This window comes from Ailuropoda melanoleuca, chromosome 8 (genome assembly GCF_002007445.2).
Source record: "Ailuropoda melanoleuca isolate Jingjing chromosome 8, ASM200744v2, whole genome shotgun sequence".
Taxonomy (NCBI): domain Eukaryota; kingdom Metazoa; phylum Chordata; class Mammalia; order Carnivora; family Ursidae; genus Ailuropoda; species Ailuropoda melanoleuca.
This window is the reverse complement of record NC_048225.1, coordinates 31150207-31177528: the sequence shown is the minus strand read 5'-3', so window position 1 is coordinate 31177528 and position 27322 is coordinate 31150207. Positions and strand designations below refer to the sequence as shown.

The 27322-nt window shown below is 35.1% G+C and overlaps 1 protein-coding gene across 1 annotated transcript in view; it reads left to right on the top strand.

The window, feature by feature from the left end:
* Positions 1-27322, top strand: part of CNTN5 (contactin 5) — a 1363322-nt gene that overhangs the window by 974895 nt on the left and 361105 nt on the right. The window contains exon 9 of the mRNA XM_034666129.1: positions 21841-21943. Within this exon, the coding sequence (XP_034522020.1) occupies positions 21841-21943 (103 nt within the window). The remainder of the gene's footprint in view (positions 1-21840; positions 21944-27322) is intronic.

The window sequence follows — 27322 nt, the reverse complement described above, 5'->3', positions numbered from 1 at the left end:
AGGGGAAGAAGGGGATAAAGAAAGGGGGGGTAATCAGAAGGGGGAATGAAGCATGAGAGACTATGGACTGAGAACCAAACTGAGGGCTTCAGAGGGGAGGGGGATGAGGGAATGGGATAGGCTGGTCATGGGTAGTAACAAGGGCACATATAGCATGGTGTACTGGGTGTTATATGCAACTAATGAATCATCAAACCTGCATCAGAAACCAGGGATGTACGGTATGGTGACTAACATAATGTAATTAAAAAACATTTAAAAAAATGTGAAAATAAAAAAAGACACCTTCTCCTCCCACCTCTATCCCACGATACCTCATGGCTGCCTAAAAAGCTGAAATGTACTAGCAGTTTGAGAACCCACTACTTGTCTTCTCCTTGATTTCCAAGAGAGTCATTTTCTCTAAGATCTGTTGAACCCACCCACATGGTGCCAGGCAGGATGGCACTGAGTTCACGCAGTGGGAGCCAGCCTCTTCTGTGAAGAGCAGGGCTGGAAATATGGCAAGGGCCATGAGCAGGAGATGACATCAGGGCCCCAGGGGGCATCATCCTGGGCAAAGCCAGGGTATAACAGAGTTGGAAGATAGAGGGTGTTTCCCTGAGCAGAGGCGGGCCTCTACAGCCTCAGACAGTCTTCCCTGGCCCTTGAGACCATCAGGGTTCACCCCACCGCTTCCTAAATTCATACTCGGCCTTAAATAGGAGACATAGCAGTTCTTCAACAGGATTTGTGTTGGGGACAATTTTCCTCACAAAACGGATGAACCTGAAAAACATGATGCTAAGGGAAAGAAGCCAGATGCAAAAGGCCACATGTTGTATGATTCCATTTATATATGATGTACCCAGCATATAGGTAAATCCATAGAGACAAAAAGCAGACTGGTGGTTACCAGGGGCTGGGGGAGGCAGGCGTGGGAAATAACTCCTTGACTGGTTAGGAGTGTTTACACTGGAATGAAGAAAATGCTCTGCAACTAAATTAGGGGCACTGGTTACACAACCCTGTGTGTGCGCTAAAGGCCACTGAATTGTCTGCTTTAGAATGGTTTATTTTATATTATTTAAATTTCACCTCAATAAAAACATATATATATATAGAAAGTTTATGTTATTAGGAGCAGTAGAATTATGAACAGAGTTTACGCGGTGCCAGGCTCTGCTGTTAGAGCTTTACAAGGAACTATGCAGTATTCATTTCAACTCAGAGAAGTAGGACCCACGATAGTAGTAGTTTAACAGAGGAGGAATCTGAGGCACAGGAAGATAGGCAGTTGGATTTGAGTCCAGGAAGCCTTGCCCAGAGCCCATGCTCTTCACCCCTGTGCTGTGTTACCTCCAACCCAAGCCCTTGGGTGATACCTGTTTTCATCATTTTCACAACTGCTTTCCCATTTAATGGGATGATTATCGGGAAAGGTGTAAATAAAACTTTGTCCTTCCAAAAAAAAAAAACCTGAATTTTTTTTTTACTTACCTAGCAGTAGACTATCCCAAAGAGTTTCATATGCACCTTTAGCTGTCTCTTCTCAATCACTAAATCAATCACTCCCCTTAATTCTCTGTCTACCTGTGTCCATTCACCTATTTGTCTGCCTTGTTTACACTTGGCATTGTTTTAGAAAAGATTTAAGGAGCATTAATCTTGTAAATATAGATATTCTTCCAGGATTCTACTCCTGAGCCCCATCTGTATTTCTATCTTTTTTTCTTTAATGAGCACTTCTATTTCTGTTTCCAATTTAGAATCTTCCCATGAACTAATTTCTCCAGCTGTGTTGTAAGATCACTTTTCTCTAGAAATCTAATATAAATATATCTGATCAATTAAAATCCTCCAAACCTCATGACCACATAAATAAGTTCCATGGGTTTGGCAAGCTCTGTGAATCCTACATCAGTGATGCTATTCTCATCTATCTCCTTCTTTCGACTTCTAATTATAACACCCTTTACTTCTTGTATAGATCAGTGGCTTTCAACCACCTTTTTCTACAATTCACGTAAGGTGAATAGTATTTCTATCCAAAACTCACTTTCAAAAGGATTGCAACAGTCTAGACTATATAAGAAAAGAGAGGCTGCAGGTGCAATGCCAGTGAACTAGCTGTTATACCACCTCTGTTATCATCAATCAAAAAAAGCTTACAGGAAGCAAGATCATGAGAGTAGCACCATTTCAGAGATGTAAACTAGAATCTATTTTGATTAGTTTTGTTCTAAATAAATCAGCAGAAATTTGGGTTTGATTTACTACCTATATTATCTTTGGACAGAGGCTTAACCTGTCTGCACTTTAGTTTATTCTTCTGAACATGGGATAGCATGGATACTTGTCTCATGGGATTATTGTGAGGACTTGTGCCTTAATATGTGTAAAGCAATTATAAAAGTGCGTATTACATAGTAAGCTTAGTAAAAGTTATTTATTGACACATTATTTATCAAAAAATACCCACTGTACTTCATTAATGTGTGGGTCATTGCAGATAGGAACTAGTTTCCTAGTTCCATTACTGTGGTGTTTGTTGCTGCTCCTGTTCTTGACTGTGTAAATTCAAATTCCTCTGTGTAGAATTTATGTTTCAATAGAGTTTTTTGTAGGGGAGGGAGTAGCAGTGGGAGAAATTTTTTATTTTATCACTTGCCTTCAATCATTCTTCATTTAAAATCTACTCCAGAATTTTCTGACTCCACCGTTTTGTTTGTGTCCTCTGTTCTTGAGAAGCCCTCTTAACTCAACTCTGTCTGCAAGTATTTGACTTATCTAACCTCATACAGCTAATTAGTTACAATAAACATGAATAGAATCTACCATATAATAAGGATAGTTTGAACTTTATTCTAAAAGTATGTCCTTATGTTTGTCCATATTGAAAATCATCTGCCACTTTCATAATAACCACCCACACAACCTTAAGATATCTTCATGGAAATTGTACTTGCCAGCTTGCTATTTAACTTTTCTAATTGCTTTGCATGTAGTGATGCATTTAATCTTCACAATAACCCTATGAGACAAGTATCCATGCTATCCCCATTACCTGAAAATTTAGAGATTTTATTATCCCCCTATTAAGATATCCCCATATTAAGATATTCTACAAAATAATCAACAAATGCCAGTTCCAACTCAACTCCTGAGGACTTCCATTTCACCAACATATTGCTTCCAATACCTAAGGTATTTCAGTAGCCATGACAAAACATTATTCCTCTACATTATTTAATTCACTATTATTATTTAATTCATTATTTAAGTCAGACAGAGAAAAACAAATGCCATACAATTTCACTTATATCTGGAATCTAAAAAATAAAACAAACATATAAAACAAACAGAAACAGATTCATAAATACAGAGAACAAACTGATAGTTTCCAAAGAGGAAGATAGGCCAAATAGGTGAGGGAATTAAGAGGTACAAACTCCTGATTATATAATAAATGCATCACAAAGATGAAAAGCACAGTATAAAAAATATAGTCAATAATATTGTAACTTTGGTGGCAGATAGTAACTACATTTATCATTATGAGCATTTTATAAAGTACATAAGCGTTGAATCATTATGTTGTATAACAGAAACTAATATAAATTGTATGATAAGTATACTTCGATTAAAAATTAAAAAAACATTTAATAATAAAATTTCTCAAAACCTTTTGGAAATCTATAAACTTGCATCTAATAAGCCAATGTTTAGTAGTGTAATCCTCAAACACTGGCATGAGAATAGTCCTGGGTGTTTGTAAAAAACAAATATTGAGCACACCCAAGATCTATCCAATAAGAATTTCTGAAGCAGTCCTAGAAATCCGTATTTTTATCTCCAGAAATGTATAACTAAAAAATTACCAGTAAACACTTCTTTGTTGAGACACAAGGACTGTTTCTGCTTTCCTCCCTTCCCAGATGATTCCAGCAGCCCTCGCCCAACTGGAAGTGCTAGGAAGAATTAAATCCAAATGATCTTTCTCCCTGAACTGGAAGAGCACTTCTTCCAGGTCCAGTGAGTCAGCAGGCCCTCCCCAAACCACATCAGCTAGCAGACTGTGCACTGTCTTTAAGAATGTTTACCAGCCTCTAAAGGCAGATCCATCAGGAAACTTCCATAAATAAATAAATAAATAAATAAATAAATAAAAGTCCTAGACATACTCTTTCCCTGGCAATTCTCAGAATAACCTGAGTTGTCAAATGTACCACTTGGACTCTACTAGTGGAGTCATTTCAGGTATTCCTTCAGAGAGGAATGGAAAAAAAGAAATAATTTAATATCTGTGTACAAGTTGTCCTGGCCCTAAAAATCCCAGGAATCTGCATTTTCCATAGCACTTCCCAAATATTTCATATTCTATACAATTGGGAACCTCTGGCCACTACACTAAATCATTACTTGCCAAGTGTTTTTTTCTTAATATTACATACCTCTTCATATTTTTAAAGTTCTTTTTTATACCGACAGGACTTCCAAACAAAAGCTGGATGAAAGAATATACAGGATTATGTTGGGAGAATTCTGCTAAAAATTCAGATTCCTGGGTCTTCCCTTAGATGTTCTGATATAGCAGGCCAGAAGTGAAGATTAAAGATATTTATTTTTGACTACATTACTAGGAATTTTTATGTTCAATCAGCTTATGGAATGTCTGACATTTTATTCTATCTCAGTAAGCAACTGTGACTTTAAAGTGATCATCAAACAGTCACAGTATTTCTTAATTGGTTGATTACCTCTAGAATATCTTTAAATGTATTTAATTCTCAGTTTTAAATAGCCTTTAAGGTAATTGAAATTTAGATTAATATGCTGGTTTTGGAGGTATGTCCTCATAACTGAGCTGCCATAGATGACATAGGTCTTTTCATTTTATTTAGACAGTCTTTCTTTTATTAAAAAGATGCCCATTTTCCTATGTTGATAGTTTTCCTCATTTTGCCTTGCACTCTTATTCTTAACATGATCTACCTGATTTTTCTCTTACTGTTCAATAAAGAATAATAAAATAACCTTAAGTTTCTTTATAAATCATTTTAAATTATTTCTTTCCATTTTTTCCTCCTAAAATAATTCTAACACTTTGTCTCATTACTTTGTCTAAAATTGAGTAACGTTATGGTAGATATTTTAAGGTTTCTTTTATCCTGCAAGGATATTTAATATATATCCTTATTTATACCCTTCTTTTTTGAATTATATTTTTATTTTGTGATCACTTTTATTATCCAGTGCTAAAAATCACATCCAGGATATTGAAGGTTCTAAAACGTCTTCTGGAAAGCAATTTGTAATATTTAGAAGTGTTTCTTTCATAGTTCACCCCCATGAGATATTTTGCAAATTTATTGTAAAATAATAAGACTGTTTTTTTTTAATTTTTTTTTAAATTTATTCGACAGAGATAGAGACAGCCAGAGAGAGAGGGAACAGAAGCAGGGGGAGGGGGAGAGGAAGAAGCAGGCTCATAGCAGAGGAGCCTGACGTGGGGCTCGATCCCGTAACGCCAGGATCACGCCCCGAGCCGAAGGCAGACGCTTAATCGCTGTGCCACCCAGGCGCCCCAAGACTGTTTTTTTTTTAACAAATGTACTGAAACTCATATACTCAAATGAATGTTGTGTTCTTCATAGTAGACATATTGGGAGGCAATTTACTTTTACCAATATAATCTCACCATTATTCAAAAGATTTTATAACTCAGTGATTCCTCTTACTATTTTATAACCCCTGTATTTCAGTGTTGTGTAGGGAAGATAGCAGCTGCGTAAGCAGAAGGCTTGATAATGCTTAACATTTTCCCTGTGCACTAGGCAACCTGTGCTGAAAGCTTTTCATACATTTTCCTCTTCAGTCCCCACAATGAAATAGCACTTTGAGCTTATCTTTCTTTTATAGTTAAAGAATCTGCCATTTGGACAGGTATAGGGTCCTCTTACGTTTGTTTGTATGACTCTAAAAACTAGACCGCTAAATGTTATACTTTATAGCTCAGTTGCCATCCGGTTAAGGGACTCACTCAAGGTCCGAGTTGCTCGGACATGTGGAATCAGACCTCCAACTGACAGTGTGCTTTCCATTGTATCATTATGCCTCATTTATGACATCATTGCCAAATTGGGAGCTTGGGTTACTTATCAATATTACCTAAATCAAATTTAGAGGGTGCTTTAGAGATTATCCTCAGTATGAATAGCATATGAGGATTTTTTTCCCTCAATCATCAAGAAAGAGAATTCATCAAATTTATTAAATTAGAGTATGATGAGTAACCCATATAAGTAAAATTGGGGTTATGCTGATCTTTGGAATGACACAATTCATCTATAGAAAATGTAAGGTTGCCCACTATATAGTGTGTTAATTATCTGCCAAAATATCTGTCAAGAGAATACATAGCCTAATTTTCTTAATAATTAGTAGGTTACTTAATATTACAGCACATTTTTTTTCTTTAAATGTAGGTGTTTTTTTAAAATGTCAGAGTACTAAAAAAAATTAATTATGAAGAAAAGAAAAAGAATATGCCAAATTCAGCACCTTAAAGAATATTTCTGTCACTCACTGGTTTAATGAATAAAGCTAACATAAAGAACTGTTTTGCTGTCATCCTGATATCCAGAAGATCAAATGCATGTAGTACAAATCTTATAGACAGCCAACTCAGAAATGATTCCTATGTATGAACAGCTGTCCTACCACAAGTTAGTCATTGCCACAGACCCTTCTGACTTTGTCTTTATTTAAACAAAAGATGTATTCCCAAGAAGGTTTTAGAGAATTTGAAATTCAGAAGTGAGTGAAAGCAGAGAACAAGTTTTAAAAAGAAGAAACAATGGGAATAATTTAGAGACTCTAACCACAGAAATGGACTCTCAGGCAGATCTGGCTAAATGCAATAGACCCACTATCTCCAACCTATTCTTCCCCCTATGGCATAATACTTAAATCACTCAGGCTCAAATTCCACCAACTAAATAGTCATTTAGATAAATAAGCACTATGCTTTAAAAAATATAATTCCACAGAGAGGATTAGAGATCAGTAATTTCTACTTCAGAACATATACAAGTTAAATCATATCTTTTTACTTTTAACATCGTACTGAGACAATATCCCAGAGACAAAGGAGTGTACAGGTTATAAGGGAAGAGTCTTGGATAAGACTGTAAAGAATAATAGAAAGGGATTTAGTATCACTGTTTAAAATGTGTAAATATATATATATACATGGGGTCAGGCAGAGAACTTTTGAGGAAGGCTTAATTATTTTGTAATCCCAGTACTGCCTCTTTTCAATTATATGACCCACCCTTTCAAATCTCAGTTTCTTGATTCACATAACAGGGATTATAACTGCCTTGAGGTTATTGTAAATATTAGAATAATTAAGCAATCAAGAATCTGGCATAGTTCACAGGTTTTTTTTTGTTGTTTTGTGGGTTTTTTGTGTTTTTTTGTTTGTTTTTTGTTTTGGTTCTAGGGATTCAAGAGAATAACACACCATTTGATCCTCAAAGAACTCATCATTTAATAGGGAAGATAGACAAGGTGATAGTTCTGTTAAGTAACATCACAATGTGTGAAGAGTAAAATAAAGAGGTATTGTAAGTCAGAGGGCAAGGAAGGCAGAAACCAACTCCCAGGGCCATCAGGAGCCTTTGCAGAGCAGATTTTACATTTGAGTGCAGTGCTGAGAAAGAAAAGGAGTGCGTCAATTGTCCCAATTCTGGGCTGGCATTGTAGACAGAGGGAAAAACATATGCAAATGAACTATAGAAGAAAGGTAAATAAAAAACAGAACATGAAAAATAACTTGTCTTTCAAGTTTTTGACTGAGGCTTACTCTGCATCTGGGAAGGAAGCATATGTAGAGGAGGAGAGGTGATTTATTTTCTCCTCTCTCTTAACCATAACAATCCTTGCTTCTAGGACCCAGAAATCCAAAGAGCTGTGTTACTACTATACATCACTTATCATGAACTAGGCAGTATTTTGTAAGTAAAATAACAACCAAACCGTTACTTACAATATTCTATGGAAAAATGTCTTTGGTTCCAAAGCACAGATTTACCACAGAACACATGGAATACAATTCATTCATTGTATAGCATTGTGGAGAAGAGCACGGACTCTGGGACCAGACTTCCTGAATTCAAATTCTGTCTGTAGCATTTAATAGCCATGACTTTGGACAATTTTTTTTAAAGATTTTTTTTATAAAAATTTTTTATTATGTTATGTTAATCACCATACAGTATATCCCAATTTTTTTATGTAAATTTCCATGATTCATTACTTGTGTAACACCCAGTGCACCATGCAATACGTGCGTTCCTTAATTTTATTTATTTATTTAACAGAGAGAGAGAGAGAGAGCACAAGCAGGGGGAGCATCAAATAGAAAGAGAGGGACAATCAGGCTTCCTGCTGAGCAGGGAGCCCAACAGGTGGCTTGATACCAGGACCCTGGGATCATGACCTGAGCTAAAGGCAGACCCTTAACTGACTGAGCTACCCAGGTGTGTCCCAGACAATTTTTAACCTTTCTAATTTAGTTTCCTTAGAGGTACAGTGAGGAAATTACTAGACCAATTCAAAAGTTGTAAGAATTACAACTGACATACCTAAAAGACTTGGAAAGGTACCTGGTATATAGTAAACTCCATAGGATTGAGTTTAGATTTTAATTCATCTTTACAAGTTTAGAAATCCTATTAACTGATGAGAGAAATAAGGGGAAGAGTAGATTATAAACTACAAAAATTATTCACAAATCCAGTTACCAGCAATATAAACAAATCATAATACAACTAGAAATAAGAAACAGGACCTTACAGATCATATTTTCATCTATCATTAAATTGCTTATTTCCCCAAACTATGATTTCACTAAACCAATTTAAGCCTGTGGAACAAGCAGATTTGTTGAGCTGGAATAAGGCACTATGTAATTTATTTTTTAAGTGTCTATCAATAGATGAATGGATAAAGAAGATATGATATAGATCTATATAGATATAGATCTATATCAATATGTAGGAATATTATTCAGCCATAAAAAAGAATGAAATCTTGTGATTTGCAACAATATGGGTAGAGCTAGAGAGTATAATGCTAAGCAAAATAAGTCAGTCAGAAAAAGATAAATACCATATGATCTCATTTATATGTGGAATTTAAGAAACAAAACAAATGGTGTGCCTGAGTGGCTCAGTCAGTTAAGTATCGGACTCTTGGTTTCGGCTCAGGTCATGGTCTTATGGGTCATGAGGTCAAGCCCTGCATTCCCACATTGGGCTCTGCTTTCAGCAGGGAGTCAGTTTGAAGATTATCTCCCTCTGCCCCTCCTCCCACTTGTGTTTGCTCTCTCTCTCTCAAATACATAAATAAATCTTTAAAAAAAAGAAAAGAATCAAAACAAATGAGCAAAGGAAAAGAAAAAGGAAAAAGAGAGACAAACCAAGAGACAGATACTTAGCTATAGAGAACAAACTGATGGTTACAGAGGGAAGGTGGGTGATGGTATGGGTGAAATAACTGATGGGGATTAAAAAGTACATTTATCATGATGAAAAATAAAATAAAATAAAAATATCAACATTATAAAAAAACGGATTTCCAAAGGCTTTTCAGTGTTGAAAATTCAACATCTGTATAGCTAGCATGTTTGTAGTGAACACTCACTATAAGTATAGCTCTGTTTCTAGTTCTCTTCAGGCAGTATTTACTCACACCCAAGCAGAACTAGGACAATTTGCAAAGGAGGGCACCTTTTCTGTTATGAATTCTTCCTGACTCCCTTCTTTTTCAAAAAAAGGAAAAGTATATTTTTTACAGCCTGTTAAATACCAGTTCCTAGTTGCTGTTGCTTTTTAATGTAAATATATTCAATAATTCTTTTATTTTGGGGCCAAATTCTTTTTATCCTTTATTTTGGCTTAATACTGGATAATATGTTCAACAAATAAAAATAAGGAAATGTAATAACATAGTCCTGTTAGTCTATATCACCGAGTCAGATTCTTTTGTGAGAGGAAAGACATGAAAACTCAAATACATTGTGGTTTATTCATCCTAATTAACAAGCTTAAGATAAAAGCTCCATTTCATCAGTATTAATGGCCTACGATAAATCTTTTTTAATGATCAAGAATAAATGGTACTACTATATATGAATGGGTTAATCCTTTTAAAAATATTATATCTTTTTGTTATATACACGTGTATATATATTCATAGATTAAGACTGGTAAATTCATTTTTTCTCCCCAAATGATATTAAAATCTGAAATTACCTATGACAACTTAGAGGGAATTATGGAAGACTTATGATGTTTTCCAAGTCCTGAATAATTTGGAGCAGATTTTTCAAGTTTTACATGCCAAAATAAGGATTTGAATTTTATCAATAAGGCAATGGGGAGTCACTATTTTTTTTTGAGACAGGAAAATAAATTATGATAATACTACATTACAAAGATTAAGCTGAAGTCATGTACAGAATGTATTGCATGGGAAAGACAGCAGAATCAGGGCCAAGTATACCAGAGATTGAAGTTAAAGGTTTGAATTAAATTATGTCTGTGGAAAGAACTCATAGGAGACATAGGTATAAGAAATACTAGAAAAATCATGAGGAAATTCTTGGTTTGCTCCTGAAACACTCTCAAACTTCAAATGAGGAGTAAAGAAAATGTTTGTAAGAACCAATCCAAGATAATAAACAAAAATTTTAATAGGAAAATATGATCAAATATTCAATGGGAGAAACTATAGACCATGGAACCCAGGCTCACCCGAAGAGTGACACGTAGCCAGATAGAAGTTAATTAATTTATGTATTGGCACTGCAGGTACAAAAAAACAAACCTCATATCCTCATTGTTAGAAAACACAATGAAGTGAGGAATATAGAGAAATAAACATCATTAAAATGCAATGAGATATGCACTAAAATAATGGTGTGAACTGTGCATTGTGAAAACAAAGAATAGAGTAAAATTAATACTTCTAAAGGGGAGATGAAATTTGAGTATGATTTTAAAACCTGAATATTAGTTTATCAAATAGAGGAAAAGGTTAAATGAATTACAGAGAAAGGCAAACGCATGAGGTTGTAAAGTGGCATGGTTACTTTGAGAAGTGGAGAAAAGTATTGTGTGGCTACAGAGTGAGATGTGTGAGAAGAGTCACTGAAGATAAGACTAACCAGAGAGGAAAGATCAAACTAGGAAGATTGTTGAATGTAATGTCAGAGGGTTCAGATTTTATTTTAAATCCCACCTGAGTAAGCAGTCTTTGAAGGAGGGGATTAGCATTAAATATATGTATTTTTGTTATTTTTGTTGTTTGTTGTTCTTGCCTTCAGGCCAATAACTCTTGTAGTAGTAGTAGGAAGGACAGACGAACAAATTCAAATGTTGATCTGGAATCTTGAATGGTTTTTGGGGAAAAGAAGGGATTGACAGGATATTACAGCTCTATTCTATTGAGTAATGAAAGACAAATGAATATTATGGAAAAATGCAGGTTACTTTTTGATGAGCAGATAGAATGAGGAGTTAAAACAGTTGTACAAAAAGATAAGTTTGCTTATAAGGACGTAGGAGTTCGGAGGCAAAGTCACAAAGACATCAGAAAGACAGACTAAAGAAGAATTAGGAGTATGGTTGGGTCAGATATGAGAGTTCAAATTTGACAATGATAGTTTCAACCAATAAGATAATTGGAATTATAAATAGCTATTTATAATACAAGGTATAACATAATTAGCATCAAAATAAATAAGACACTATGGTAATCCAGAAGTAGGGGACAAAATTTCTTGCTGGGAAAATTACAGAAATTTGAGTGAGAGGGGCATGTTTTGTGTGCTTTCTCTCTTTCTTCTCTTCCTCCTTCTCTTTCTCTCTCTCTTCTTTCTTGTCTTTCTCCTCCCTTCTCTTCCTCCCTCTCTTCTTTCTTGTCTTTCTCCTCCCCTTCCTCTCACTTTTTCTTCCTCTCCCCCTTCCCCTTCTTCCTGTTCTTCTTGGTCATTGTCACCATAACTGTCATCTTCTGAGATGGAATGTGAAGTTTACTGATAACTAAGTTTTAGCGTGCATGGGATGATATTAAGGTATTTTTAATCAGGACAAACAGCATTTGGAAGGCTCATAACCAATTAAGAATAAAGTATATTTTGCAAATAGCAGGGTGCCTCAGGGCTCAGTCAGTTGAGCATCTGTCTTCAGCTCAGGTCATGATTTCAGAGACCTGGGATAAAGACCTGTTTCTGACTCCCTGCTCAGCGGGGAGTCTGCTCCTTTCCCTCTCCGTCTGTCTCTGCTTGTGCATCCATGTGCTCTCTCTCACAAATAAATAAATAAAATCTTGGGAAAAAAAAGAAAATAGCAAGCATTTCTGTTATATAGAATAATGAATGCATGAAGGGGAAGAGAGAGAGGTAAATTTGAAAACATAACTTAGGACTAGAACATTGAAGTCTATGAGTGGGAAATTAAGAAATGAAAATATCAGAAAAGAGAAAGGATCCGTGGCATGCTTTCAGCAGTCACAATCAACTCTATTGCAATAATGTTTAATCCTCCTAGTTCAGTCTTCCTCATTTATAGATGTTACTCTGTCTGGGTAACATCCACATTTAAAGCAGTGATCCATTCAATGTCCTGAACTCTCTGTTTCTTAACCTCCTTGCCTCCCTTGAACTTGCATTCCAACTTACCTCAGCCACCCATTACAGAGGTCATAAGCCTGAATTTTCCTACTACCAATGATTCCGCCTTCATCAAAATCTCAATTTTTAGCAACAGCTCTCTGCCCACAGCCTCTTTTCTGTTTGTTTAGCACTTCCCACACAAACAATTCTTCAACTATAGGCTCTGTAATCCTTTGATCAATCCACTATATATTTCTGTCCATAACACCCTCATGTCCTCAAGTACCTTTCCTTTCTATTTTAGATGACATATCACTCATTATAAACATTTTTCTCTATACACTCTCCATTCTATATCCCCCCAATCTCTCCATTATATTCCACTCACTTGGCACATCTCTAACTCCAACTGCAGCCTTTACCCCATTCACTTTATGGTTGTAAATGTGAAACTGACTGTGGATATAAAAAGATACATAACTTTGAATACAGATTTTGCCTTAAATTAATACTTATGTATTTTTCTAACAACAAATATAGCATCCTACGTGTATCTGTATCCATTCATGCTACTTTAGCTCTTGGTACAACTAATGAGCTGTTCTTGGCAGTTCTGTGTACTGGATCCCATACATTCTTAATATTAAAAAATAAAATATATTAAAAAAATTCTCAGCTCTTATGTCACTTATCACACATTTTCTACATAATTAATGGGAACTGGATATATATAGATATATAGATATATATCTTTATATATATAAAGAGAGAGAGTGATACAAACAAAGAAACAGAGATTAACCTGGTTGGGTGGGGAGCGGCAGGGGGTAGAGGGTCAAGAAAGACCTGCTGCTTGAAATAGAACTTACCTGTCTACAAAACTGGAAATGACTAAATGAATTGTGCTTTGCAAACTGTAGGAAGTTTTCCTGGGGAGCAACATAGAATAATGAGGGGAAATTGGTTTTGGAATTAATATAGTCCTAGATTTGAAGCCCTTACTTGTCATTTAATAACTCACTGATGTTGAACTAATTATTTAACTTTTCAAATACTCACTTTTCTCTCAATTAAAATGAGATACTCATATCTACCTTGTTGCATTCGTAAGATTTAAATGACAATTTAGTTACATATACTTACAGCACCATGCTTATAGCAAGTGCTCAAAATATTTATTCTCTCTGTACATCTAGACTCTTTAATGCACATAAAGCCCCATGATGAAGCTGTGATAATTGACATGCCCCCTCTGGAAATATGTATCTTTTGAACGATATTATTCATAGAGCCTTTGAAATCAGTAAGAGTTTATAAAATAAAATATGTGGTGAATGTTTACAGAGCAAATCAAGGCCTAGTATGTTTAGTATCTCAAATCTGAGTGCTAACAGCAGGAATGCTGGCATTTTCAATAACAAGACTGAAGTGAGAAAACAATCTGTGCAGATTAAAGTGAAAAAAATAAACTCTAAACAGTAGTTAAAGCAACCCATTTGTCACATTTTCTCCGAGAGTTATGCAACCAGGTAGTTGATCAAATGAGCTAGCAGAACTAATTCCTCCAGGATATTTTAAGTCCCATAATTTCTCGGTGATTGCTGTATGAGTAAATAGACATCTAGGGTAAGAAACTTTCCTAGAAGGAACAATTTCTCTGAAGAATGTTAAAAATCTAGAACTAAAAGGTAATGTTGGTTTCTAGATAGTTGCAAGGTACAGAAATTCCCTCCAGTGAGCTTATATAAGAGATTTGTGTTTTCAAGAAATACATGACATGATAAGAAAAAAGTTCTTTTAAAAATCCAAGATTAGGGTCTGTAATACGGCCTGATTTCAAAGGGACTGAGACTGGAAGTTCGCTGAATACAAATAGTCCTAGGAATCTTAGTTAACAAGAGTGTATGGCTATTTCTTCATATCTCTCCCAACGCTTGTCTTACCTTCTGATTTGATTAGATCCTCCTTACCTTCCAGACGGTGTGTGTGTCAAAACTGCTTCCTCATAATTTAGCCTTATCTTTATCTTATTTGTGTCTTACTGCATTTAGTTTCTTATAGAAAAGACTGTGGATATAGCAATTTATGATTAATGTGCTGAATGCAGTGAAGAAAGTCCACCACATTTCTGAGACATTTTACTTTATCTTTTTAATGGAAAAATATATTCTGGTAGATATAAATATTTGACTGAATCATACAGAAATTATAGCTTCTACTTAAAGCACAATGAAAAAGAACCAACTCTGATTAGGGTGGGAAATTCCCATAGAATTATTTAGAGATCTTTGAAGCATTTAATTATTGAATTAGATATTAATACATCATTTTGAACCACTATATTTTTATTTTTATTTAGTTTCCCTCCAACTCTAGCATAGTAGTTTGCCCATTATTACTGGAACCAGTCAAACCAGCTTTCAGAGAAGGGTCCTTGGCTATAGCAATGAGGACCCTTGTTCATTCAAAAGCTAATCTGTTGTTACACTTCAGGTTTTGGTGGCATCTCATAAAAATCAAAGTACCAAAATTTTTAGCAGATACCAATTTTTTTTTCATATTTGAAAGGCCCACATATAGACAGACACAGAGACACACAGACACACACACATACAATGCACAAAGTCAAAGAAAACTAGTAAGAAAATCACCCATAAGAGTTTTAAATTATAGACTTATTACAGAACTATATATACTTTTGGTTATGTAGATATATTTACAGAAAAGTTTCTGTAATTTTATTTGTGAATAGAAATTTATAAAAAAGCAAACATAATTAAATTCCTAGAAATGGAAACTTTTTTTAAAAAAAGAAGAAACTTTTTTAACATTCTTCTCAAAGTGAATATTCAACCCTTTGTTAAATTTTTCAAATTTGTTCTACCTATCCTATTGTTTTAATGCTAGAGAGCTTATAGTTTTGTTCAGAAAAAAATATATATAGCTGCTTTCTTTAGACTTTACTTATATAAGTTATTTTTCCAAGTTATTGATGTACATGGGCTGAGCCTTCAGATTACGTTGGAGAGAGATGCATATATTTCCCTAAATCACAGTATCAAGAACAGAAGAAGAAAATACATCTTAAAATTCAGTAATCAGAGGAAAGCAATTATAATTTGAGGCAGCCCCTTGATCAACTTTTTCTTGGTGCTTGGGAAAGGGGAAAAAATCTATTGGTTTCTCTGATTTTCAGAATATATATAATAGTGATGAAAAACATCTTCTAATAATAAACCCCTCTAGCTCTTCTCAATCACCTTAGAAAAATACTATTCATAATGGTACATTTATTTGAAGATAACACAAGTTATTTATCTCCTGTTGTCAGGAGATCAGTCAGTCCCCTTATTTACATAACAATGACTCATCTTGAGAAACTATGATTCAGGTTAATATACACTTTTTGAGGTGAGAAAACAAAACATTGTCTATCTATCTAGGCTTGTGAAATTGGTTTTCTTCTTTTTTTTAATCAGGGACTCATTTTATTTTTATTTTTTTCATAATAATATTTTTATTATATTATGTTATTCACCATACAGTACATCCCTGGTTTTTTATGTAAAGTTCCATGATTCATTAGTTGCGTATAACACCCAGTGCACCATGCAATACGTGCCCTCCTTACTACCCATCACCAGCTTATCCCATTCACCACCCCCCTCCCCGCTGAAGCCCTCAGTTTGTTTTTCAGAGTCCATAGTCTCTCATGCTTCATTCCCCCTTCTGATTACCCCCCCTTTCTTTATCCCTTTTTTCTCCTACTGATCTTCCTAGTTCTTATGTTCCATAGATGAGAGAAACCATATGATAATTGTCTTTCTCTGTTTGACTTATTTCACTTAGCATTATCTCCTCCAGTGCCATCCATGTTGCAGCAAATGTTGAGAAATCATTCTTTTTGATAGCTGAGTAATATTCCATTGTATATATGGACCACATCTTCTTAATCCAGTCATCTGTTGAAGGGCATCTCGGCTCCTTGCACGATTTAGCTATTGTGGACAATGCTGCTCATTTTAGAATTGAAAAGAAGGTGCCTGGACCCTCTTCTAAATGATTAACATTTCCAAAGATTATAACTTGTAATTTATTTGAATACAGTAAATTAAAAAGAATATATTAATGTACAACATTTAGATTTCTTAACAGTGCATAGTATTAATATTCTCATTATACATGAGAAAATGGATCCAGAGAGGTTCTGTGATTGCCTCAATGTTTCAGTAGAGCCAGGGCTAGAGCAGGGATTTTCATCACTTACCTACAGATAATAAGTTGATATCCAATATGTCCCAAGAAGATGAGTATAGTGATTTGTCTCACACATAGCACTATGTTAATGGGCATAGGGTGAAATATTTAGTCATTTCCTTTCTTCCTTCTTTCATCTTTGTCTTTATTATTGTTGTTGTTATTATTATTACTATTTATTGTTGTTGTTATTTATTTGGGCTTTCATCTCCTTACCACGGGGCTTACATAGCACAATAACTATATATTTATATTCAGATTGCTAAAGAAAGACAGTAAAAAATAATTATAAAGGAGACATCTATTGAAACTCAAGTACCATTAAAATATAGACTCTGTAGACCCACCTTCAAAGATTATTTATCACTAGCCTCATAGTTGAACCCTGCAGACTGAAATTTTTGTAAGTTTTTCAGATTTTTTGGATGTCATTGGCTCTCTATTCTGCAATGCACTTGGAGAAACACTGCTCTAAATTACACTACTCAGGGAAAAACACCCTAACTCTTTGTAAGTAATTAGAATAAATTTTAAAAAATCAAGAACCATGAAGACATAGGAGAGTAATGTTCTATCAGCTGGAAGACTTCTGTTTATTAGGAATTATGATAATTTGGGGTCGTCGTCTATTGGCATGCACTTCCAACAGGATAGCCTACCATCCAAGAAAAGACAGGTATGGGGAAAGAGATGATGACACAATGCAGCATCCTCTGGGAGACAAAAAGAAATAAATGAAACAAAACAAAATGAAACAAAATAAAATAAAAATAGAGGAACTACCTTGACTAAAGAGATAAGTCTCATCTTTTGATATTTAACTATGTGCCTTATAGGACTTTTTCTCTTTCCTTTCATCATCAAACCCTACCCAATAAAAGAAATTACAAGCTAAGCCACATACGACTTGAAATATTAAAAATTGCAGCTGAAATAAACCAAGTACCTAGACAGTCAATGATTGATGTAGTAGATGTTGTATGCCTGGTCTGTTACACTCTGTGATTAAAATTCCTCAACAGACTGATGTCAAGAAAATAGCTATTAAGGACCTGAGGTCAGAAAATTCTTATTTTTGCTCCATTTCCACTAACAACGTTCTATAAGACCTTGGGCCAGTTACCTCACCTCTTTGACTTTTAACTCTCTCATCTTAAAAAAAAAAAGAGTGTGAATTATATTCACTAAGGTGGACTTCAGTTCTAACATAATCATCCCATGAAATATAAAGCAAAATTTAATTGCTGATTGTATTCAATTGTTAAAGAATATCTAAAAAGCTTTCTCATCTGTCCTTATATGATTACCATTACAGTAAAATTAGAAAGAACCAGTTATTTCTTACAGTGCAGATCAAGTTAGATAGTATAATTTGAATCCTCTTACCTCAAACCTTTTAATTTTATTTTTAATATCTAGTTGAAATACTAGCAAATTTTTGGGCCCTGGAGTGAGGCGTAACAATGTCTTTGGCCATATGGGAATCATTTGAGAAACACCAGAAGGCCTTGCTTGGACAAAATCACTTCCCAAATACTCCCAGGAATGCCTATCCTTTGAGTCACTCTTAAGGATGAAAGCTGTAAAAGAATTTATTTGCATTTCACAAATATTATGTGAAAGAGAAGAGATATAATACATGGTTTCAACTCCTATTAGCCAAAAATATCATTAATACTTTGATATGATTCAGAGGCAGATCCAGATATTGAAGGGCCTGAAATGTTGTACAATTACAGGACCCTCTTATTTATTTATTTTTATTTTTTTTTACAGAACCCTGTTTAAAAACATAATACAAAAGTATTAGTATAAAAGTGGATTCTAAAGGGAATTTTAATTTATGATAAGAGAAGAAATCAAAACAGATTATGGCAGCTTTGGAAATTCAGGTTCTTTTTTTCTGAGAACTTTTTAAACAGTTTACTAAAAATAATTATATAGAAATATTCTCTAAATTCAGCCTCAAATTCACTGCCCTCTTATAACATTTTACTGTGCTCAACAACTTCTAGCACTCACAGACCCATGCAATTAGGGTATTACATTTAATAAGCATCATGATAAATCATGTATTACTAAATCATCAGATTAACAAGTAGACGTGGAGCAAAAATACTAAGAATCATGTTAAGGATGGATAGGGAGATAGCAAGCTAAATTTAGGGACTAAATTTAGGTGGACCAGTCAAAGGTAGACACTGAACAGGAGGCATGTATTGAGGAACAGATAAAGAAGTGCTTAAACATTTGCTTTGATACAGGACTAATCACTCAATTCACTTGCTACACATCAGGCTCTTGGTGCTCAGTGAACATTGGACTAGAAAACAATTAAGAAATCTGCTTGTTAGAGTAAGACATTATGTTAATGGTAATTCTCTTCTGTTCCCTCTGCTTATAGATTAGAAGAATGAGATATAGCAGTCACTGATCTCTCTGAGATGGAACAGTCTAAGTCACTAGCAGAGCCATGTCCAGAAGCCCAATCTCTTTGGTGCAAATATCAGTGATATTTTATCTATGATTGTTTTGTAAAAAACTAGCACACACAAAAAAGCAAAGATAATCTTCCTGTCCTCAGTGAACTTAAACAATTTCAATCTAAAGTTGGCCATATTCATTCTTCAAGACCCATATCAAATTAATGATAGATAGATGATAGATAGATATAGACAGATGATAGATAGATAGATGATAGATAGATNAAAGCAAAGATAATCTTCCTGTCCTCAGTGAACTTAAACAATTTCAATCTAAAGTTGGCCATATTCATTCTTTAAGACCCATATCAAATTAATGATAGATAGATGATAGATAGATATAGACAGATGATAGATAGATAGATGATAGATAGATATAGATAGATGATAGATAGATGATAGATGATAGATAGATAGATAGATGATAGATAGATAGATAGATAGATAGATAGATAGATGATAGATAGATGATAGATAGATGATAGATAATAAATTAACACATAGAGGTTTTCTTTGCCAAAGGTAAACTTTTCTCCCTTTGCACATCCAGTGCATCTTGCCTTTATATCTTATATCATAGTTTTTTTTTTCCCTCTCATCTCCTTTCTCATCTCATGCACATACACAAAGGGATTACACACAGAACTATCTACACATGCACATGGACCTATATGTGTACATATGCACATAAACACAGACATCCCCAAATACACACAGGCTGCTCAGAGAAACATCCATGCTAAATTACAGCTGTGTTTTCTGTGGTACTTTATACACAGGGATCTCCTAAAATTTGGGGGAGGAAATTAGCTCCTGGCTAGCTTGTGTGGGAACTAAGACTGGAATTCACCAGGCCTCAGCTAGGTCTTTTGATAGGTGAAAGCCCTATCAAATCTGAAACCTCATGCCACCTCTAAATGATGACACTAAGTGTCTATCACCTGTCCAGAACTCATTTAGAGCTTCATTCTCTCATTGTGTTATCTGGTCAGATTCTTTCTTCTGATTATCTGATAGGTATCAAACTCAGTACTCCTAAAATGAAAGTCATCAGCTTTTCTACTGTAGCTGTGTTCTTTTTCCTTTCATTCACATCACCCAGCCCCTGAAGCTGGAAACCTTAATGTCATTATTGAACAGGATCACACGCTTGTCCCCAGCAACCCCCCATTGTGTGCCAATCTCAATTCTTTCTTGTTTTTTGTTTGTTTGTTTTTTCATCTAGTGCCTTTTTTTTTTTTACCACCATAATTCAAGCCTGGGCTTTTATTCTTTCTACCTTGCATTATTGAAATCAAGTAATTGATCTACTGATCTTTGCTCCAGTTTCAGTATATACATCTCAGCAAAATACCAGTCCCCTATTCAAAACCTCAGTAGTCCAAGTTATTTACAGATTAATGTCTATATGTCTTACTCAGATAATCAAGGCCCTCTATTTTTTGTACTCCATTTATATTTCCAAATTTGCTTAGTATCATTTCCCTTCACATACCCACATGCCAGAAAAGCTGATATTCTTACTTCTGACAGTTTCAGCTCATTTTGTCTTTATTCTTACAGTTTCAGTTGTTTTTTCTCCTATCATTTTTCTACTTACTTTCTACTACCTAACAATTCCTGTAAGTGCTTCAAATGTACATAATACTCTAGAGATATCTTGTTCATGGCACTCATCACTTCTTATCTTTATTTACAATTATTTTTAATTCCATACTTGAGTATATCCATACTGAGTGCTTGAGAGCACAGCCCATGGCTGATTTATTTTTATAACTCCCATAATGCCAGCAAAATGCTTGAATATTATAGGTATTCAATAAATGTATGTTGACTAATGAATAAGTATTCATTTATATGACAATGATAAAGAAAGTTTTTACTTATTTAGGAAAAAACCAATTACTTACCATGGGAAATGTTCATATTTGTTTCTCCTGGAATATAATCAGTAACTAAACTAGCAGTATTGACTAACATTTTCAATGATTATTATTTAATTTTTTTTTAATTTTTTTTTAAAGATTTTATTTATTTGACAGAGATAGAGACAGCCAGCGAGAGAGGGAACACAAGCAGGGGGAGTGGGAGAGGAAGAAGCAGGCTCATAGCAGAGGAGCCTGATGTGGGGCTCGATCCCATAACGCCAGGATCACGCCCTGAGCTGAAGGCAGACGCTTAACTGCTGTGCCACTCAGGCGCCCCCAATGATTATTATTTAAAATGGTATTGAACATAGATGCAATCCAATCTTCAAAGGAAAACTGGAGTTTCAAATTGAGTCAAATTATACTTCTTATTTCAATGCATCAAAAATTTAGTAGTCATCAAACACATTAACAACAAAACCACAGCGCTTTTCAATGTAACATTTCCAGAATTGGAAGGAAATTGTGACATTCATTTTATGCCTAAAGAATGTTCTTTATTTCTCAGGTGTGATGGGAGAATATGAGCCGAAAATTGAGGTCCATTTTCCTTTCATGGTTACAGCTGCTAAGGGAACAACTGTTAAGATGGAATGCTTTGCACTTGGCAAGTAAGTACACATTCTTCCATAATTAGACACAATTGTTTATTAAAATGTGAGACATATCTTATTTTTGGATCACTTACTTTCCTAGATTTCATTTCCCCAGAAGCTCCTTGGTGGCTATTCATTAAGGGGTGGGGAGCAAATGGGAACTGATGAAGTAACCAAGTTTAATGATCTTTCTAGTGATTTCTATGAACAATAATGTATGTAGTTTTGCTATTTTAACATAAAGGAAACTTCTTTAAATAAAAGAAGAACTTTGCATCTCTTTGCCTATATGTCTTAAATTTCCAATGTCATTCTTAAATTTCATTCAGCAATGATATAAATAAAAAGCGGATAAAAAGATAAGGTGTTATCTGCTCCTCTTGTCAAGGTTATAGATTCTGATAAGATATAATGAGACAACAGTGTAAAAATCATAATGATGATAGTTGCAGTGAACCAATTGATTACTTTAGTATCCCCTGAAAGAATGCTAACATGATAGCACCAGCTGTTAATATGTACAACATGTAATCATTCCCCAAATCAGAAAGAGGATTTATATCACATAAATGACTGGTATACTTAATGATTCTATTTCTGAGGGTTTAAATCCTATGATATATAACCACTTGTCAATTATGTTTATGAGTACTAAGCATAGATGCTGAAGTGAGATTTTGATTATATTTGATTAGAATACTATGATTTATTTTAAACAGGGTGTTGTTTTGGATTTTTTTAGGGTGATAAGACCTCAGGGTCCTTTCTAGATTCTATAATTACAATTTGCATAAATACATCTCTATCAGAGTTACTAATCATTTAACTTCAGTTGTGACAAGCTAGCTCCCACAACCTAGCTATAAAGCACTTGAAGATAAAACATGCTATATAAATGTGCTTAAAGTAGGTTTAGCCTACGGGTGAGGAAAATATTAGTAAATATGAAAAATTCAGTTAGTAAGAAGAGGTTGAGGGCATAAACAGAGTTAAACATCATGATTTCTTCTTTTAATTTCAAAACGGATTGAAATAACATACATGTGTGATTCTATTAAATCTAAGTAGAAGTGGGATGCCTGGGTAGAGCAGTCAGTTAATTATCCAACCGTTGGTTTCTGCTCAGTCATGATCTCAGGATGGTGATATGGAGCCCTGCATTGGTCTCCACACTCACCATGAAGTCTGCTTGAGATTCTCTCTCCCTCTGCCCCTACTGCTCATGCTCTCTGTCTCTCTCTATAATAGACTAAAACAAAATAAATTGTCAGGTGGTCCATTTTTAAACAAAATACGTCTATAAGTAGAAATAATTTCAAGAACTTAAAATTCATCTAGGAGGTATTTGGGCTGATATCTGAGGAAGCCTTCCAAACCCAAAGATATTGATTAAATGCACATGATTAAATAATACCTTGAGTCTTGTTTTTCACATTTGCCCATATTGTGATGTCAAATACCTGAAAATGTCCTGAGTAATCATTTCAATTCCGATAAATACAAAAATAATATGTTTGGTTGATGCCAAAGTTTTTCATATATCCTGCAGTTAAATAATTCTTAAATGCCAGAATTTGCACTAACGGAAGATCATATTGTAAGAAAAATTACAGAAATGGATTTATAGAGAAAAAACAATATGGGATATTTCCACAGGCAAGCTTATTTAATAAATTTAAGCTTATTTAATAAGTTAGATGTGTTTGCTTTTGGAATTCTTGAAATGTGTTTAGTAAATTGATCCTTAAAGTCCCGTTCATTCTAGGTGGAATCCAACAGTCAAATTACATTATTTCAGTACTTTATTTTCTTCAAATTTTCCACTCCTTTGTTACTCCTTCTCCTCCTCTCCCCCCAACATAAGTTAAAAAAAAAAAAAGGACACAACCTGTCAAGAAAGTCTCTGTTGTTCATTTGATATCCTTTTTATGAAGTGTCATAATTATGAAAAAAAATGGGGCACCTGGTTGGCTCAGTTGGTTAAGCCCCTGCTCAGGTCATGATCTTGGGGTCCTGGGATCCAGCCCTGCATCAGACTGCCTGCTCAGTGGGGAGTCTGCTTCTCCCTCTCAGTTTTCCCCTCCCTCTGCTCATGTTCTCCTTCTGGATCACTCTCTCAAATAAATAAATAAAATCTTTTAAAAAAGAGAGAAAGAAAAGAAAAAGAAAATATGCCATGAAGAGATCTACCTCTACCTAAAGATTCACATACCACTGATGAAAGCAAACAAAATTTAAAAAATAACGCCTATATATGTGTTAATTTCTTTAGAGTACATTATTACATGGAATAGATCCTTATTGCATATCAACATAATCACGGCAATTTCAAATTAATATCTGAGCATCTGCTTAGCTCCCCCAGCTCACCTGAGCTGCTTCCCACTTTAACAAGGACATGATTTTCTGGTGGACCTTTGCCTGCCCACAAACAAGTTGAAGATCAATGAACAAGTTCAAGAGAATCAAGAAAAGAAACTGAGGCATTTGTCGATAGAAGTCATTCCCACCCTTAAACCATAATGAAGAAGGAGAAGGAGATGGTGTCACCAGAACCAGGGACAGCTGAAGATATAGAGTAGGCTGGGGCCCCCAAAACAACTATAGTGACTGTAGCCATGGTGAAATGCATTAAAAGAACACAGCTGAGGAAAGGATCAAGAAATTCATACCCCGATTTATTTTTCCCCATGCCTTCTGAGCTCCTCTGGTGGCTGGTTCTCTTGGCTAATGACAAACAAAAGCCAGCTTATAAGCCCAGAGGACACTAATAGCAGCATTCAAAGCAAGGCAGAGAGTCTGAGGGAAGAGGAAGGTGACAGGCAAGGGAGGCAAAAAGAATAACTAGTAAGTCCCCATCAAGTTTTAAATCCCATGAGGGCAAGAATCATGACTACATTCTTCAATTATTCCTAGTGCTTACCACAATGCCTGCCATATAGCAGCACTCAGGAAATATTTGTTGAAGGAATGAGTAAACTCAGAAAGATTGTGTCTATGTAACCCAATTCAACTGTTTATTAGTAACACATAATAAATAATAAATAGTTTTTTATGCAAAAAGCCTTTTGACTAATTCCTATTCTCCTAAACAAATCCACCTACGTTGTCCACATCTCTACCTCTTGCCCTCTCATCTTTTTCCATTTATGTCCACATTTACACTTGTGTTTTTGTCCCCATCTTTTCTTGTTATTCTTACCTCACTCCATCAGTATCTCTCTCTTAGACCTACAAGTTCTCCTTCTCAGTTTTTTATTCTCAAACCTTATTATCATGTCCAAGTCATACTTCCTACTTAACAAGATGATCTGAAAAATCTTCCCTTTATCTGTTGATACTCAGGAAGGGTTTGGTTGTATCCTTTGAGGGGTAGAGTGAGGTTAAGAATGAGGAAGATTTATCAAAGAAGTGAATCTGAAAAGGCATATGACATTCTTGAAAAGGCAAAACTATGGAGACAGTAAAAATATCAGTGTTGGGGGTGCCTGGGTAGTGCAGTCATTGGGCACCTGCCTTCACTCAGGGCATGATCCCAGCATTCTGGGATCGAGCCCCACATCAGGCTCCTCCGCTATAAGCCTGCTTCTTCCTCTCCCACTCCCCCTGCTTGTGTTCCCTCTCTCGCTGGCTGTCTCTCTCTCTGTCAAATAAATAAATAAAATCTTTTAAAAATATATCAGTGTTGCCAAGGTTGAGGGGAAAGAGGAATGACTAGTTGGAGCACAAAGTACTTTAGGGCAATAAAGCTATTCTGTGTGATACTGTAATGTTGGATACATGTAATTATATATTGTCAAAACCCATTGCATAAACCAAGAGTGAACCCTCAAGTGCATTATTATCTTTGGGTGATAATAATTCATCAATGAAGGTTTAAGAATTTTATTTGTACCACTTTGTTGGGGGATGTTGATAGTATGGGAAGCTGTTGGAGGAAGGAAGCATATCAGAACTCTCTGTACTTTCTGCTCAATTATGCTGTCTGTAAACCTAAAACTGCACTTTAAAAAAGTAAAGTCTATTTTTAAAATAATTTAGAAAATAAATTACAAAATAAATAAATAATGAAATATATATATCACAGAAAGCAATATTTGATGCACAAATGGCTTGAAGAACAAGCAAGGAGAAGATCATAAGCACAAAATCTTGCTGTTCCCATATTTTTCTCCTCCCACCCTTACTGGGGAAACCCAGATTTCCTACCAGAAATCACCAGCTTTGGGGCGCCTGGGTGGCACAGCGGTTGGGCGTCTGCCTTCGGCTCAGGGCGTGATCCCGGCGTTATGGGATCGAGCCCCACGTCAGGCTCCTCTGCTGTGAGCCTGCTTCTTCCTCTCCCACTCCCCCTGCTTGTGTTCCCTCTCTCGCTGGCTGTCTCTATCTCTGTTGAATAAATAATAAAATCTTTAAAAAAAAAGAAAAAGAAAAAAAGAAATCACCAGCTTTATCATGTTATTCATTAAACCAAATGGCTTCCTAGATACTCCTCTTTCAAGGAAAAATGATTCATTCATTAATGCAAAGGAGCCAAAAAGCAAGTGGCATGCTTTGCATAGCTCATCTGATAAATGCAAATGGTCTAAAGTACCTTGAAAGAACCTAGCACTGAATACAAGTCTGAAGGTTTTTTTTTTTAAGATTTTATTTATTTATTTTAGAAAGAGAGAGAGGGAGAAAGAGAGACAAGCAGGGGGGTGGGGAGAGGGAGAAGCAGGGTCTCCACTGATCAGGGAGCCAGATGTGGGGCTTGATCCCAGGACTCCGGGATCATGACCCAAGCTGAAGGCAGACCTTTAACTGACTGATCCACGCAGGTGCCCCAAGTCTGAGGGTTTTAAGAAACAACTGTGTGCCAGTTACTGTACTAGTTTCCAAGGATTTGCATAGTCTCTGTTCTCATTTTACTATACATTTAGCTGATTTAGCATCATACTGTCTGGACTCCAGTTTGTCATTACATAAGCACAAGTACACACCTTGACCAAATGTCCTCCCACAGTCAACTTTTATCTCTAGAGAGACTTACTGACCATCTTTTTCTTCCAACTTTAAACTGAGACTAAACAACAATAAAGGCAGATTTTCCTCCTCTTGAATTTTCTCCTACCCATGACATCATCTCATGAATATCATAAGCCACACTAGGAAATTTCTTTGATTGTTAAAATTTCAAAATTTCAAAACATGTCAGAATACCATTCCATTGCTTACAAGCTACATTTTTATTCCTCATGAGAAGTAAATACATGGACTTCTACATACTTTGTCTCTAAATGTATTCCATTCTTATAACTTTGAGGATGTAAATTAATGCAACCATAGTTTCACAGATCATTTAAAAATATATAAGCTGATACTTTGTCTATATTCTTAAAGAAAAATAGCAGA